The following is a 14,100-nucleotide window of genomic DNA, read 5'->3' as shown; positions in this document are numbered from 1 at the left end:
CTTCTGAACACCAGATGTTCCACAGCGTAGGCTCTTTCTGGGGTGGAGCTCCATATTGGAGAATAAAGATTGCGAGAATTTAAAAGGTGCAGCACAAGCAGACACAGGTACTGTTGAAGGAAGTAGAATGTTTTCTATTTGACGTGCTCAGTACCATGAATGACTTGATGATAAAACCATTTCTACCTGGAAGATGACAGCATAGGATGAATCAGTCGTAAGCTCAAATCCATGACAAATGTGTAACAATTACAACAATAGACAAAGGTGTAATTGCACTATTACTCAGCCCCTGAATGCATGCATCACCGTTACAGTGTAATGTATTATAAAATCAGAAAGTCACTGTATTAATAATGTTTTTAAATAGAAAAACAAGCCTTTGTAATGCATGTATCACGGTATTACTAAAGTAGGAATTGTGAGAAAGGAAAGAGTCTGGACACAAGTCTCTCCAAAGGTTATTCACGTAAACATTAACAGCGAAAATATTCAGTTAAAGGGAAAACTGCGGAGGCTGCCAGGTTCTATCTGTCAGGCAAAAGACAAGAGGCCATTGCCATGGTGTGAACAGCAGATACCTCCCTCTCAGAGCAAAGGAAAACAGGCAGGGAGCCAAGGGTCATCCCTGACTTCTCCCTCAACGTGGCCGCCTTAGGAAAACTTCCTGCTCTTGTGTTGTGAAGGTAATAATGCCTTTCCCTGGACATGGAAAAAGAGTGGAAAATGAGTGTTGAGTGTTCCCGACAGTGGATTAAATAAACGGAAATGCTTCACAGCTTTATAATATGTAAACAGTTGCCTGGTGCGAATCTACCAGTGCTACTTTCCTGGATTTCAGATAGATCCTCTTTCTGAAGTGGGGTTATACGAGGTACATATCCACAGTCAGCGTACTACTTAGAGAAGATGGCAGTCGACATGTCCCCAGTTTGGAGAAACAGACAGGAGTAACGGCACAGAAGCAAAGCCATTTGGCACTACATTTTCTCAAACGTATACTCTCCATATTCTCTCTCTTTCAGCCTGTTCAGTCTCCCTCTGCAAAAGTTCTTCTTCCCTATACTCTGGTTCATGACAGTATCCTCTTGTCACCACAGTGAACAGGAACAAAGCTTAAAAATAGGCCTGAATAATATATGTCAGTGTATATATTGGACAGTGGCTTTCAGGTTTGGTTTATTCTTTTCTTTTGGGGTGGGTGGGGAGCATTTAATGTTTTTATAAGATAGTGATAGAGGTGACAGGAAATAGGAGACAGAGAATAACATCCTCTGAAGTCCTCTGCCAGAATCAAACCAGGGACGCTGCATTTCAGGGTCGACTTCATGGCCCAGTGAATGAGAGTACAAAATGACACTTTTAAATGTTTACTGATGAATTAAAACCATAACACAACAACAAAACAGAGCATTTTAACATTATTTTCCATTAAATAATTTTATCACAACTCTATACCGAGATGATTTCACTCCTTCCTTCTGCAGATTACCAAAGAATTTTTCATCACTGATAATTTTTTCAGTAACTTTATCAATATTGTGAGTAGATTATGAAATCTCACCACATCTGCACTTTGACTTTTTTTTGTACGAGATTGTTAGGTGTTGTATTTGGCTTTGGGTTCTTCTCTCATTCCAAACAATGAATCATTTCTCCATTGAACACACTCCTAAATCCCCTCTCCCTTCCCTGTAATCCAATCCTCTAAATCAATTAACCCAGTGCGGAATTTTTTGAGAGTCTCCTTCATTAGTCAGCATGACAGAAAAGGGACATGTCTAGCTGTAGTTACTACAACTACACACTATGGCAACTTTGGTTATTACAAATATCGAACCAAATGCAACAAACATTATCAGAAGGAGCCAGACTCCACAGTATGGTAACTAAGCAACAGTCTTTTTAAAAACAGTGCAATGATTGCCCTTAGCTTTACTTATCTAAAATGTCATTATCTTAGAAAGGGCTGTCACATTTTAAGTTTTAAAAACTAGACTCACTGACTGCAAGTATGCAGTAGGAGGTCAGTTTAAATTGCACACTGACACATGTCAACCCTGACAGTTGTTTCTATATAATTATCCCAGGTAATCTACCACCTGATAATACAATGTGTCTTCATATAGCCTTACGCAGGACCACGCCTCCTCTAATCCTGCCAACTAATGCTTAAGACTTGTGTACTCAGCACGTTTTAATTCCCCCGCCCTCCCTCTTCTTTGACCTACAGACCTGTGGTGCAATCCTATTCATCACGCTCAGTGTCCACATTGTTCACACATTAGTTCTTTTCAGCGTCAAATGCCAGAACAGCAACTACAGCTGTTTTTAATACTGTGAAGTTATCACAGCAAGACAAGGACAAAGATGTGAAGTGGCGAATTCATTGAGAGAAATTACTTCATCTCTACTGTTGATCGTCAAACAGCTCCCACACATCTCTTCATATATTCAGACTTACACATCCCAACCACAACTACTTTGTGGTCCTGTACTGTACAGCACTCATCACGCTCCCTCCTCCCCCCCAGCAGTGACACAGCTGGGTACACATCTGGAAATGGGATATACTGTAGCAGACAGCTGTTGTGGGATGTTGCTGTGACACCAGCCTTCATCATCACAGCGGGAACGTTCCTAAACCAGACCAACTGTAATGTATGGCTGTCTTACAGAGAGGTAATGAATGGAAAGTGAATTCAGCTGTGAAAAAAGACATGCCAAACGCTCCTTGACTCCTTGGCGGCACATTTTGAGCCACATATCTTTTCAGACAAATTCTAACCACAACTTAAATCACAATTCTGAGTGACTGTTAGTCATGTGTAATCTTGGATTTAAAAAGATTAGCCTTAAAAGCAATATTTATGTTACGTCAAGGGCTTTTCAATTCACGGATATGTTACTGATTAATCATGAGAGTGTTTGCAATGGCAACAGAAACAGCACGTACCAAAAACATATATCATGTAGACTTAGGCACGGGTCATTAATCAGTCGTCATATTTGTATGGATTACCAACTAAAATGCCCAAGAATACAAATGGAATTAAGTCCGTGCCAAAAAATGCCCTCATAACACGACCACAGCCATTTGTTATGTCATGGACACATATACTGCAAACACAAGCCAAGCATTTTGGGGTTTTTAACTGTACGATGCTCCTTTAAGGCATCCAAGTTAACATAAAAAAGCAAGTAAAAAGGTGAAAAGCAGGGCAAATACTCAAATAACAATGTACTATCTTGTGAAAATGAACATTGTCAGTGAGACACAATTAGGTAAAATGGCTTTTGTTACAAAAAGCACTAAAGGTGCACTGAGTTTGGCACCTTGATATGATGGTTATTATCATTTCCCGGCAGGCTCATTATCTCCTTAGATCCTTTCACAGGAAACAAGCCTCCTCCAAAATAAAAAGGCTTCTGGGTCTCTAAATCAAACAGACATTTTCCCTAATCGCTCTGCTCCAGATAATGCACAAAACCCCACTTGATTAATTAAACCATCATTTCTCCAAAAAATGTCATTTGTCTGTGATTCTTCAAAACAAAATCACTCACACAAAAATCACACAGCAAATCCTAAATTCCCTTTCAGACTCTCAAGGACTGGAACCTCTCCCAGCATGCACTGTTGGTCAATTATAGATCTAACAAAGATACAGGTGGCCAAACAAATAATGCAGAGCAATGTCATGCCGAACTCCACAACAACAGGAGTGGGAAAACTTTCTCTTGGAGTCTGTGTCTGATCATGGAGCTCCTGCATTGTAGCTGCATGCATTGGTTTTCAAATACGATCCTCAAAAAGGAACACACACAGTCTAATGTTCTTACCGACTGGTTTGTTGACTCCTAGAAAGCCAGCGTTTCCTAAGATTTTGAAGATTTTATGGGCTGGAAACGTCCCTTCTGCTTCCCACTGATCCACATAGGGGTTGATCTCCTGGTCGATGATCTAGGGCACAAACACAACAGCAAGATATGATATGTTTACATGTGTATACTTCTAATAATGAGCATTTAGAAGGGCTGCACATAGTTATATAGTTTCATTATCGGCATCGTGATGTCAACTTGCACAACAAACACATTGCACTTTGAATATAGTAACAACTTATTAAATTACATTCTGCCTTTAATGCACTTTTTTTGCCTGATTGGTGCCTTGCTGTTAACTCTCCTGCCAATCGAGTAGAGCCCTCGCTGTTAGGCCGGGTCCAACAATAAGGGTTGCCTGATGGCGCAGGGCCGGTAAAAAGTTAGGTCATGCCAGTAAATAAAATCAGTCAGTTGCCTGATTGAGCCAGTGCTTGAAAAGGTGAGCTAGCATGCGACCTTACTACGTCTGCTCTGCTCTCTGAAACTTCCCTCTGCTCTGACTGTGTCTGTGTTCGCGTGAGTAGAGCGCACATTGCGAAGGCAGACACAGGCGAGCTTGTGTGCGTCATAGATGAAATGGTGGTCAACACAAGAGTTGAAACACCAAAGAACATTCATTGCATCTTGAAGAAAAACATGCGATGAGGTTGAAAATGATGATCATAGCGAAGCTTAATTCTGCATTTCAGTTGTCGCCATTTTGGTTTTTCAGGGCCAGAAGTGACCATGGTGGGCTAGAGGCAGGAAATGTGGAGGAGTGAAGGTTGGATCTGACTAAGAAGCTGATGACACTATCAGCAGATGGCCCTTCCTTAATTATGTGTAACTTTGGGCCTTCATATAATGCAAACGGCTGAGTTATTAAAAAAAATTACCCCATGTGCAGTTGACATGAATGTTAGTCAGCGTCAAGTGGCCCTTTGATGACCCTGACCCTGACCCTGACCCTGACTGCAGTTTTTTTGCACTTCCGCATTGGCCTCATTTTTCAGTCTCTGAGGTTGCTGCTTGCTCCTTTGAGGAAATAACTCAGTGCGTAGTCGAGAGAGAGAGAAAGATGTGCAGCAAGATATGTCAGTGCATGTCACAGCTTCATTGACAACCAACACAACAACACACAGTTCATCTCCTCACGGATCACACTCCACGCCTTTCTATTTACTCCTTCAATTAATGACTTTTGTCTTTAAAATGCATGCGTATGATTTATATTTATACATTGTTATTAACTGTTTCTTTAATAATTTAATTACCTACTTCATTCCAGTGCAGTTAATTGAATTCACTATCTTAAATTGAAATTGTGCTTCAGCAACACATATGAAATGTCATGCCAATAAAGCGTATTGAATTGAAATGAGAGAAAGAAAGTAATGGAGGATGAGCTCAGATATATATCTATAAAGTCTGAGTCAGAAATGAGTATAATTCAATATCTGTTTATTTATCCCAAATAATACCATTATTGCTATATTGCATATTTTCCCCATATCATGCAGGCCTAGCATTAAATTATCCTTATCACTGTATTCACGTTTTAAGCATAACTGCACATATGTCTGCATGTTTTTTAAAACCTCAATATGATTCAAACAACAAATTACAGCCCTGCTATTCTATCTCCTGTCTCATACAAAGATAAATAAAATGAGTGAACTCACACAATGACCGTTAACATATAATGGCTTCCTGCTGTGGAGTGCACATCTCTACTTAAGTCTATGTAATCTATCTGTAGCAGACAGCGAGGTAAGATATTACATATCAATGAATAGAAAGCAGGCTGGAAAAGCGTAATACATAGTGAGTGTAAAAGGATGACAACACAGTGACAGTATGCATGACATGCTGTTTCCTATATCAGTCCCCTACTGATAACCAATGCTTGGCTAGTGACACATAATATGATAAGCTGAGGGCTCATAAAAACAATGACAGAGGTTTGGCCTCAATCCCAATCTGTGTCATCTTGGAGCAGAAAAATAGTGCTAAAAACAAAACCTTAAATCAGTGGCAATGTTGGTTACACAAAATGGTATAGTTGGCAAAGTTGGGTTTTGGGATGACACTGATACTTTTATACTTAAGCTGTTAGTATCCAGTGTTGTGCTGATATTCGACAACTTCGCATTCGACCATTAGAAAGCCGATATTTTAATGACTCAGTGTTTCCTCCACCATTTTAGTCTTGGCAAAGTAAAAAAACCTCTCAAGGAATATTTAGAACAGCGTGCAAAAATAAAGCTTGTTACGGAAACCCATACTAATGACATTCCTTCTGGGTTAGCAGCCACTCCATCTATTCAGCCACAAAGCCTGGGATACACGACTGCCTGAAAATGAAGGATGACTTTATTATATGCTTTAAGAGTGGAACAAAACACTGTGCACAGTTTTGGTTAAAGAATAACTTCACTCTCTAGGAGGTGGATGTCGTTAACTGAGTCTAATAACAGGCTTATATTATGTATCTCCAAATGTACCAGCTTTGTTCTAATTTGTTTTGCAACTAAATGAAACTCATGAATTCATGAGGGGGGAACAAATTGATTCTGGAGATCTCACCACTGAATTTTATATAATATCCTTCAACAATACGAGCAGCTTTTGTTCTGTCTCTCGACACCAAATTCAAGCAGCATTGCACTTTGTCAGTGTTTATCGCTAGCACCTGGTTTTGTGAGTCATGGCCAAAATGTCTGCGGGGAGTGAAGAGTGGATTGCAACCTGGCTTTGGAACAGACTTTGGAATGAGTGAACCTTGGTGCCATGACTCATTTTGAGCACCTGGAAGTGGTCCACAGCTAGAGAAGTGCTTATTAATCTATTGAGACGCTCATATGGTGCTATTTTTTGCAGAGAATGGGCTGCAGATCTATAGTGTGGATTACAGGGTTGCATTTTGTTGCCAACTATTTTAACAATTCCACCTCACACAGCAGGCTTTGTCAACAGGAAGTTCAAGTGCACGGGATGTCAACAACAGCTTCTACAAAATAATGCTGGTATGAAGTACTGAACATGTCAAATAAATAAAAAATAAAAATGTACAAGCTGTTTCTGGCTTTTCAATTCAAATTAAAATGTCCTCCAGCAAATTGATTTGCACTTGTTGGCCGAAATATTATAAACAACGCTAACAGCTTTGCTTTGGTGTTACTCACTTTAATGCATAAACATTTTTAATGGGCCATGGTTTCAAAAGACCCATGACAATCTGCTCCACAAATGTGTTTCTCCTCTCTGTAAAATATGCTCTAAATGGTGGGTAAAGCCAATGAAAAGTAATGATTAAACATCAAATCCAAGTCTCAGCTGGTGACAGGAGTTCAACGAGCCATGTGCAATAACGCGGACTGTAAAAAAATAAACACTGTTTGATAATTCTTTCAAATAGCTTTGCTTAATCCTCTGTTTGAGAGTGAAAGCACAACCAGCGATGAGCAATGGGGACTAGACCTGTGTTTCACCATTCAAACTACAAAAAAAACAAAGTGCTGAAGAAGAATTCACAGGTTTTTTTTTCCAGGATTGCAAAAAGTGATGCACACTCATTTTCTCTTTCCAAAACACACAAACCTAAACCAGCCAACTGCTCGAGCGGCCAAGAAAAATGTACTGGCTGAGAAACATCTGACTACGAGGTAGACATAAAACATGCACATCATGTTTTTACAGCTCAAAACAGAAAACAGACACTACTTTCAACAGATATTTAGGACACATGCCTGAGCCTGAATCTGTGAGAATCAAACACAAGACCGAACAGTGACAAAGGCACTGGTCCCCTTTAACCTACAACATATCCATGTTCAGAGTTCAAATCCTGAGGAGGGAAAGGGAGGGATGACTCGCTGCTGGAAAGGGGAAACATAAAGGTCATTGGGGAATGATACTATGCTTCTATTGTGTTATATGTCTCTCTTTGTGTTGCATACCAGAACCATTTCACATTACTGAGCTGTCAAGCAGGACAGGGTCGAGAACATTTCACTCTTTTCACTCTCATTTCATTCTTACAAAATGTCCAGTCTAGAGTGTTTTCCCCCAGCACACTACGCAGAGAGTGGGCTTTTCTGTCAAACCCAAACAGCTGTGCTGATGTGGACTAAATAGTATTCATTGAGTCCACATCAGCACTGTACATTCAATAAACTATGCGGACTCACAAGGTTACTCATGATATCAAGACATTTTTTTCAATTAAATTCGGGAAATATGACAGCCATCAAAGATTTGCTACCATTTCTGTCCCATTAAAATCTTAAAGGGACAGTTCACCCCAAAATAAAAAATGCATATGTATGTAATGGCTCTAGAATCACTAAGAAAAATACATTTGAAAAACTGTCTCTCCAGAAATCATGATCCAGTTACTCAAAATACTCCACAGACCTTGTTGTGAGAAAAACTACACCTGCCAAGTGTGTAACCACGCAGCAGGAAGTGTGCATCTACTGCTAGTTCACCCAGCACCACTGAGCGAGCTAACGTTACAGCCCTGCCGAGGAGGACGCCATTAATGTTTACATCTCGCACTGTCACGAGCATGAGCCTCTCGTCCACGAGTGGATGCACACTTCCTCTTGCGCTGTGTAGTTCAGTAGAAAGAAAATAGTTCCTACATAAAACTGCTCAAAGCAAGGTCTGTGGATTATCCTCATTAACCAGGTCTTGATTTTTGTACGGAGACATTGCTGTTGAGTTTTTAGGAAGTATTTTTTTGGCACTGTGAGCACCACAAGCCATTTAGTTCCATTATATTAGAGAGAAGGAAGACATCTCCATGCCATGGCTGATATCTCCAACACTCAGCAACTCACACCAGAACAATCTGTATTGGAAAAAACACTTAAGGTGCGAGGAAAGCTATGTATTCTGATCATGGGGTGAACTGTCCCTTTAAGTACATGAAGTCTGCTTGTATTATATTTATATTATATCATATCATATCAGGCAATGCTGCAAATTATCAGCAGGGCTGCCAAGTTCTGGATGTATGAGATTTTGAATCAAAAGTGAAGTACATATTCTTATATTATATAGCCATTTCCATCCAATTATTTTATGTATAATAGGGCTGCAACTAACGATTATTTTCATTGTTGACTAATCTGTCGATTATTTCTTCGATTAGTCGACTAATCATTTTATCAAAAAATGTGTTAAAATGTTGAAAAATGTGTGATCTGTCTTTCCCAAACCCCCAAATTATGTCAACTAATGTCTTGTTTCGTACTCACTTTTTTTTTTAACCGTTTAAAAAAATTTAACCGCCATAGGAGAGTGTGTAAAGCTGTCAATATCTGAACATAAGAAGCTGCAATAAGAGTATTTTGGGGTACTTTTATAGTACTTTTCTATGAAAAATGACTTAAACTGATTAGTCAACTACTAGTCTCTATATACAGACTCTACATTCGGTGAATGTAGAGTCTGTAGGCAAACCCCGGGGATCTTGCCTCTGGAAGAAGAGTGGAAGAGCCCTGGTTTCTGGTTGTAGGCTGTTTGTAGTCTGCGTGATACTGACCAATCACGTTTGAGCCGGCTGCAGTTGTTGCCAGGTTAAACGCTCCGTGCGGGGAACTAACGAGGCGGAACATAATTGGCGTCACTGCAAACTCTGAATCCATCGCAATGGTTCAGCATATTTACTTATATATATAAACGGAAGTCGGAAACGGAAATTCGCCTCCTCCACCCAAATCAAACCGGAATGCCAAAAAATCGGGGGTCTGCTCCCAGAGGCTGTATCGCCGTCTGCCGGAAGTCAGACGCCGAATACAGCCGATGGGTTCCGAGAATGGTCGACTACTGAAATAGTCACCGATTACTTCAATAGTCAATTAGTCATCGATTAGTCGACTAATCATTGCAGCCCTAATGTATAAGCTGTTTCAATGTTGAATATGAGAAAAGTGACTATATCACAATGTAATATCATGATATAACACTACACATACCATGATAAAAGATTACAGATACAAATTACCCACCGGCACTGCCAATGATAACTATTTTTTACCAGGGAGGCCATTTATTCAATAGGCCACAATAAGACAGTCAGTCGGTCAGTCTAGGATACATTACAATATATGCATACATGAAGAGGAAACCATGCTCTAAAAGCAGGACTCACGCCTAAAATGTATCAAATTACTGCATTATAAAGTGTCTACAGATTAAGAGTGCTACAGCAGGGATCAAAAGCTTGTACTAAAGTACAGTCTGTCACTCACAGCAACATGAAAACAGCCATAAACTTGCCAAAGGGTTCAATAACGTGATGTTGATCATTTATCCAATCTCTACTTAAGACAGTGAGAAATCCAGAAAATCAACAGATGGTGAAGAGGGCCCTGCTGATTTAAATTCAAGACAAAGACTAGTAATTTGTATAGGAGATGATCTTCAGGCAATTAAAATGCCTTTCTTAGATTTTTTTCAAACACCAGACACTTTTGCAGGATGGAATATAAAAAGGAAATTTGTCAGTGGCAGCACATTATGATCACACTAAGAAAATCAAGACTTATAGTCCACTGGCGAGCAGTTTTGTTCTGACTACAATGGCTTCGTAGTGTGGGGGGATCCCAGTCTGAAATCATGGGAGGCTGCACATGGAGCCTCTTCCTAGAAGTGTTGAGGAAATGTCTTTTGGCTCGCTGTCCTCGTTAATGGCAGGAGCTGACCTTACACACTCACACACAAAGCCTTGAATGGTTTGGTGGTTGTACATGTGGGAGACTGGAAGCCTGACTAATTTCTTAGTATGGGAAGTTGTTTGTCTCATTTATAAATTAGCACCACAGTAACAGACACACACATGGCTACACTGACAACAGTCTGTGTGGCCCTACGCCCTCCCCACCTATAACAGAAAATTGGTAGTGGAAACATTGGCACTATGAACATCTGACCTTGGACAGTCACTAAAGGATTTCCTATAACCCCATTTGTGTACCATCTATAAACACCCATTACCCTACAGTGAATTCTTTTAATAAACCAAGCTTCCTCGAGTTCCCTTTCCTGCACTGCCAACATATTGTTCTGCATTTCCTTTTCATTTTTTCATCCTCCCCATTATTCCCAGTGCTAGTTTATTTTCAACCTCCTGGCATCCTTTTCAAGATTTAGTCACACAACAAGCTTCCCTCCATTTACCGCAACATCTTTGCTCCCTGCCTTGAATTAGGCACTTGATATTATTTTTGCAGTCTGTGTCTCCAATGTCTGTCTACTAATATGTATCCGAAATGAGTCAGACTGATTACTCATCCTTGCTTTGATTTTTTATTTACAACTATAATTTGCAGCTGCTGTTACTTAGCTCTCCAAAACTAAAAGCCCTGCATGTAAGAAATCGCTAGGGCTGAGTTTAAGTGGTTGGGAAGAAGAAGAAACCATATTTCTGAGAGAGGAGTACGACGGACACTGTTGAATAAAGAATTCAAATGCGTCTGAAAGGGCTTTGGAGGTAGCTAATGTTTGCTAATGTCCATTACCTCACCTTTTATGTAATTAAACTGTCTTTGTAACCTCAAGCAAAGAACACATACCCAGCTGCTTAACCCAAATAACAAAAACATTTACTACATCATACTGGAGAAATCAGATTAAATACTAATTAAACAGTCCATCTTGCCCTCTTCAAGGCTTTTGAGACAGTTACATTAAACAGCCATTCCATTTTTTTCATTATCTCTACACCTGAATATTTCAGGGTTTAGTCAAACAATTCCACTGAAAACTGACATTATCTAATCATCGTAGTAAGTACTCACTTTCCACTTTTGCCATATTACACAATCTATTTTCTTCCTGAATGTTTTTTGATAAATAGGGAGCTGGGTTCAGTTGAGATCTGATTACAACTTTTTCAATTCATCTGAATTTCACGCCTACAAGCTTGCCAGCTCTTTTTATCGGTGACAGCCTAGCATGTTTTTCTGACAGGTGCTCATTGCAAAACACTGACGTCAAACTCATGCTTCTATGCTGCTGGAAACTTTCAACAAGGAGAGGTCATGACACAGAGGAAGAGAAGGTCCAAAGCCTGGCTTCATTCGACAAAGAAAAATGACAAGTGCTTCTTGCTATATCTATTAAATGATAATTTCAAGTAAGGACGGAAACACCAGCAATGTGCTGAAACATCTTTCCAGGAATGCCTTGTATCTGATACTCTGAATGACCGTTACCAAGGGTAAATATTGTGTTGAGAACCGGCTCCAAATTCAACAATAGTTTAACAGTGGTTCTGCACACCTATGTCACATGCATTGTGAGTCACAACTGATAAGCAGAATTGATAATGACATTAGCATCAATACAATCTTATCAATTCCCATCCTCATAGATTAGGGAGATGTGACATATGATTCAGTGCCAGATATGTGTTTGATACAAACAGCATTGTGTCTGCTTTGGCTAAACTACACTCGCTTGTCCTCCTGGCCTCAAAAGCCCTATTCGGACGGGATTAGTTTAACGTGGAGACGTGGGGTAAAGTAATTATTACCAGGGATTCTAGTCCCATCCGAACGCGCCATGTCTGTAATCATTACGGATCATGTCAGTAAAAATTCTGGCGGCTTTGACCTTCTGTGAAACGGCCCGGAGAAAATACTTAATATTAATATTAATCCCATGGGAACATCATCACGTCCTGTTTACAACCATTTTTCCATGTTTACAACTAGTTTTCTGCGTTTTTTCCGATGATGGAGGCACTTGAAGAAGCTTTCGGTGTTGTCGACATTCTTCTAATGATCGCACGGCCCTCCGTGGGAGACCAATCAAAAAGGTCAAGAAGAAAGCACTTTTCAGAGCCACGGGACTTCTGGTTGTGTTAGATAGGCCAAATATAAATCCATATTGCTAATCATTGTGTACGCACAATCCTGATCATGGGCAATATTTCATATTGGGCTAATAAACGTAACACATACAGGAAGCAACGTAGCACGCATATGCCGACAGGGAGATGACGCCAGGATGCAAACCGAGTTACCACTCCCATCTCTCGTAGAATTACAGAGATTTCTTGTCCCGTGCAAATCGGACATTTTTATTACACACATCCTGTGGTTAACCGACATTAGTCCACATCCCTATGTAAAACTACTCCCGTCCGAATAGTGCACTCACAACTGTCCACTATAGTCAGTTAATGCTATATAGGCAACATCAGCCTCATGATGTCAAGTCTCATATCTACTTAATCTCAATATACCTGTTATATGTGTTCTTGTTGTAGTATTTATTTATTTATTTATTTATTTATTATTGTACCGGGAGAACCCTTTCTCCATTTATTATGTTCACACTTTAAACACAATGTTTAGTAATATAACATATGGTGTGCATCTAAACCTGTCAGTCAAAACAGTTCCTGGCATACAACAGATTTTAAAACCTGAGCTGACAAATGTATTCATGTATCTTTAGATCATATCTGTGCAGAACAGAGAACATGTTGGCAAGAGCAGGGCTGGCATTCATCAAGTGGGATGTGGGAGTGTAGGCTGGGTCATGAAAACACAGCCTGTGTACCTGGCGTTCTGCCTTGCCATCCTTCCCATAACCTAGGGCAGCAGGAAAACATGTAGGCTTGTACAGTCATTTGAGGTTGCAGACAGATACATTAACATCCCTTTTGACCAACAATAACAACGCTCTACTTGACAATTTGTGGTTTGTCTAACTGGTGAAGCTGTGACGCAGAGCAGCTTCTGCAGACAACAACACAGTCCAGTAGAGGCGAACAAGCTAGCATACTGACCTCTCACCCACTTTTATTATACTGCCACTCTGCTGTTTCTCAACGTTACATTAAACCTTATAATACTGCTGCTTGTTAAGAACAAACACGGACATTAACAATATCTTAAAGCCACCTGCTTAACAAAGAAAAAACGTGCCTTGTTTACATTTCAACGTCCAAGCTAGCTACAATGCTAGCAGTCCTGTTACCTTTCTGAGGGTCTCCTTTAATGCAAAGTGCTCTTGTGTGTAGATTAAATGGTCGGCCGCGGTCTCTGAGGCACTGGACGTTGTGGGTTTGGATGACACATTTTCAGACACCGACCGTACACCCACATATGAGGTGATTTTGTAGAAATTACGGCTGTTGAGTAACAGCTTGAACCGGAGAGCTCCTTCGCGCAGCGCCATGACAGTTGTACGCGCATGCGCACGCTGTGACTG

At 40.2% G+C, this 14,100-nt stretch overlaps 1 protein-coding gene across 1 annotated transcript in view; it reads right to left on the bottom strand.

Moving 5' to 3' along the window:
* Nucleotides 1–14,100, bottom strand: part of LOC117263656 (zgc:85777) — a 25,471-nt gene extending 11,371 nt beyond the window's left edge. Inside the window, exons 1-2 of the mRNA XM_033637251.2 lie at nucleotides 13,867–14,100; nucleotides 3,844–3,964 (exon numbers count right to left, since the gene is read on the bottom strand). Coding sequence (XP_033493142.1) covers nucleotides 3,844–3,964; nucleotides 13,867–14,067 — 322 coding nt within the window. The 5' untranslated portion in view covers nucleotides 14,068–14,100. The remainder of the gene's footprint in view (nucleotides 1–3,843; nucleotides 3,965–13,866) is intronic.

The sequence above is a fragment of the Epinephelus lanceolatus genome, chromosome 16 (genome assembly GCF_041903045.1).
Source record: "Epinephelus lanceolatus isolate andai-2023 chromosome 16, ASM4190304v1, whole genome shotgun sequence".
Classification (NCBI taxonomy): Eukaryota; Metazoa; Chordata; class Actinopteri; order Perciformes; family Serranidae; genus Epinephelus; species Epinephelus lanceolatus.
Note: the sequence above shows the minus strand (reverse complement) of the source record. Positions and strands in the feature narration are given on the sequence as shown.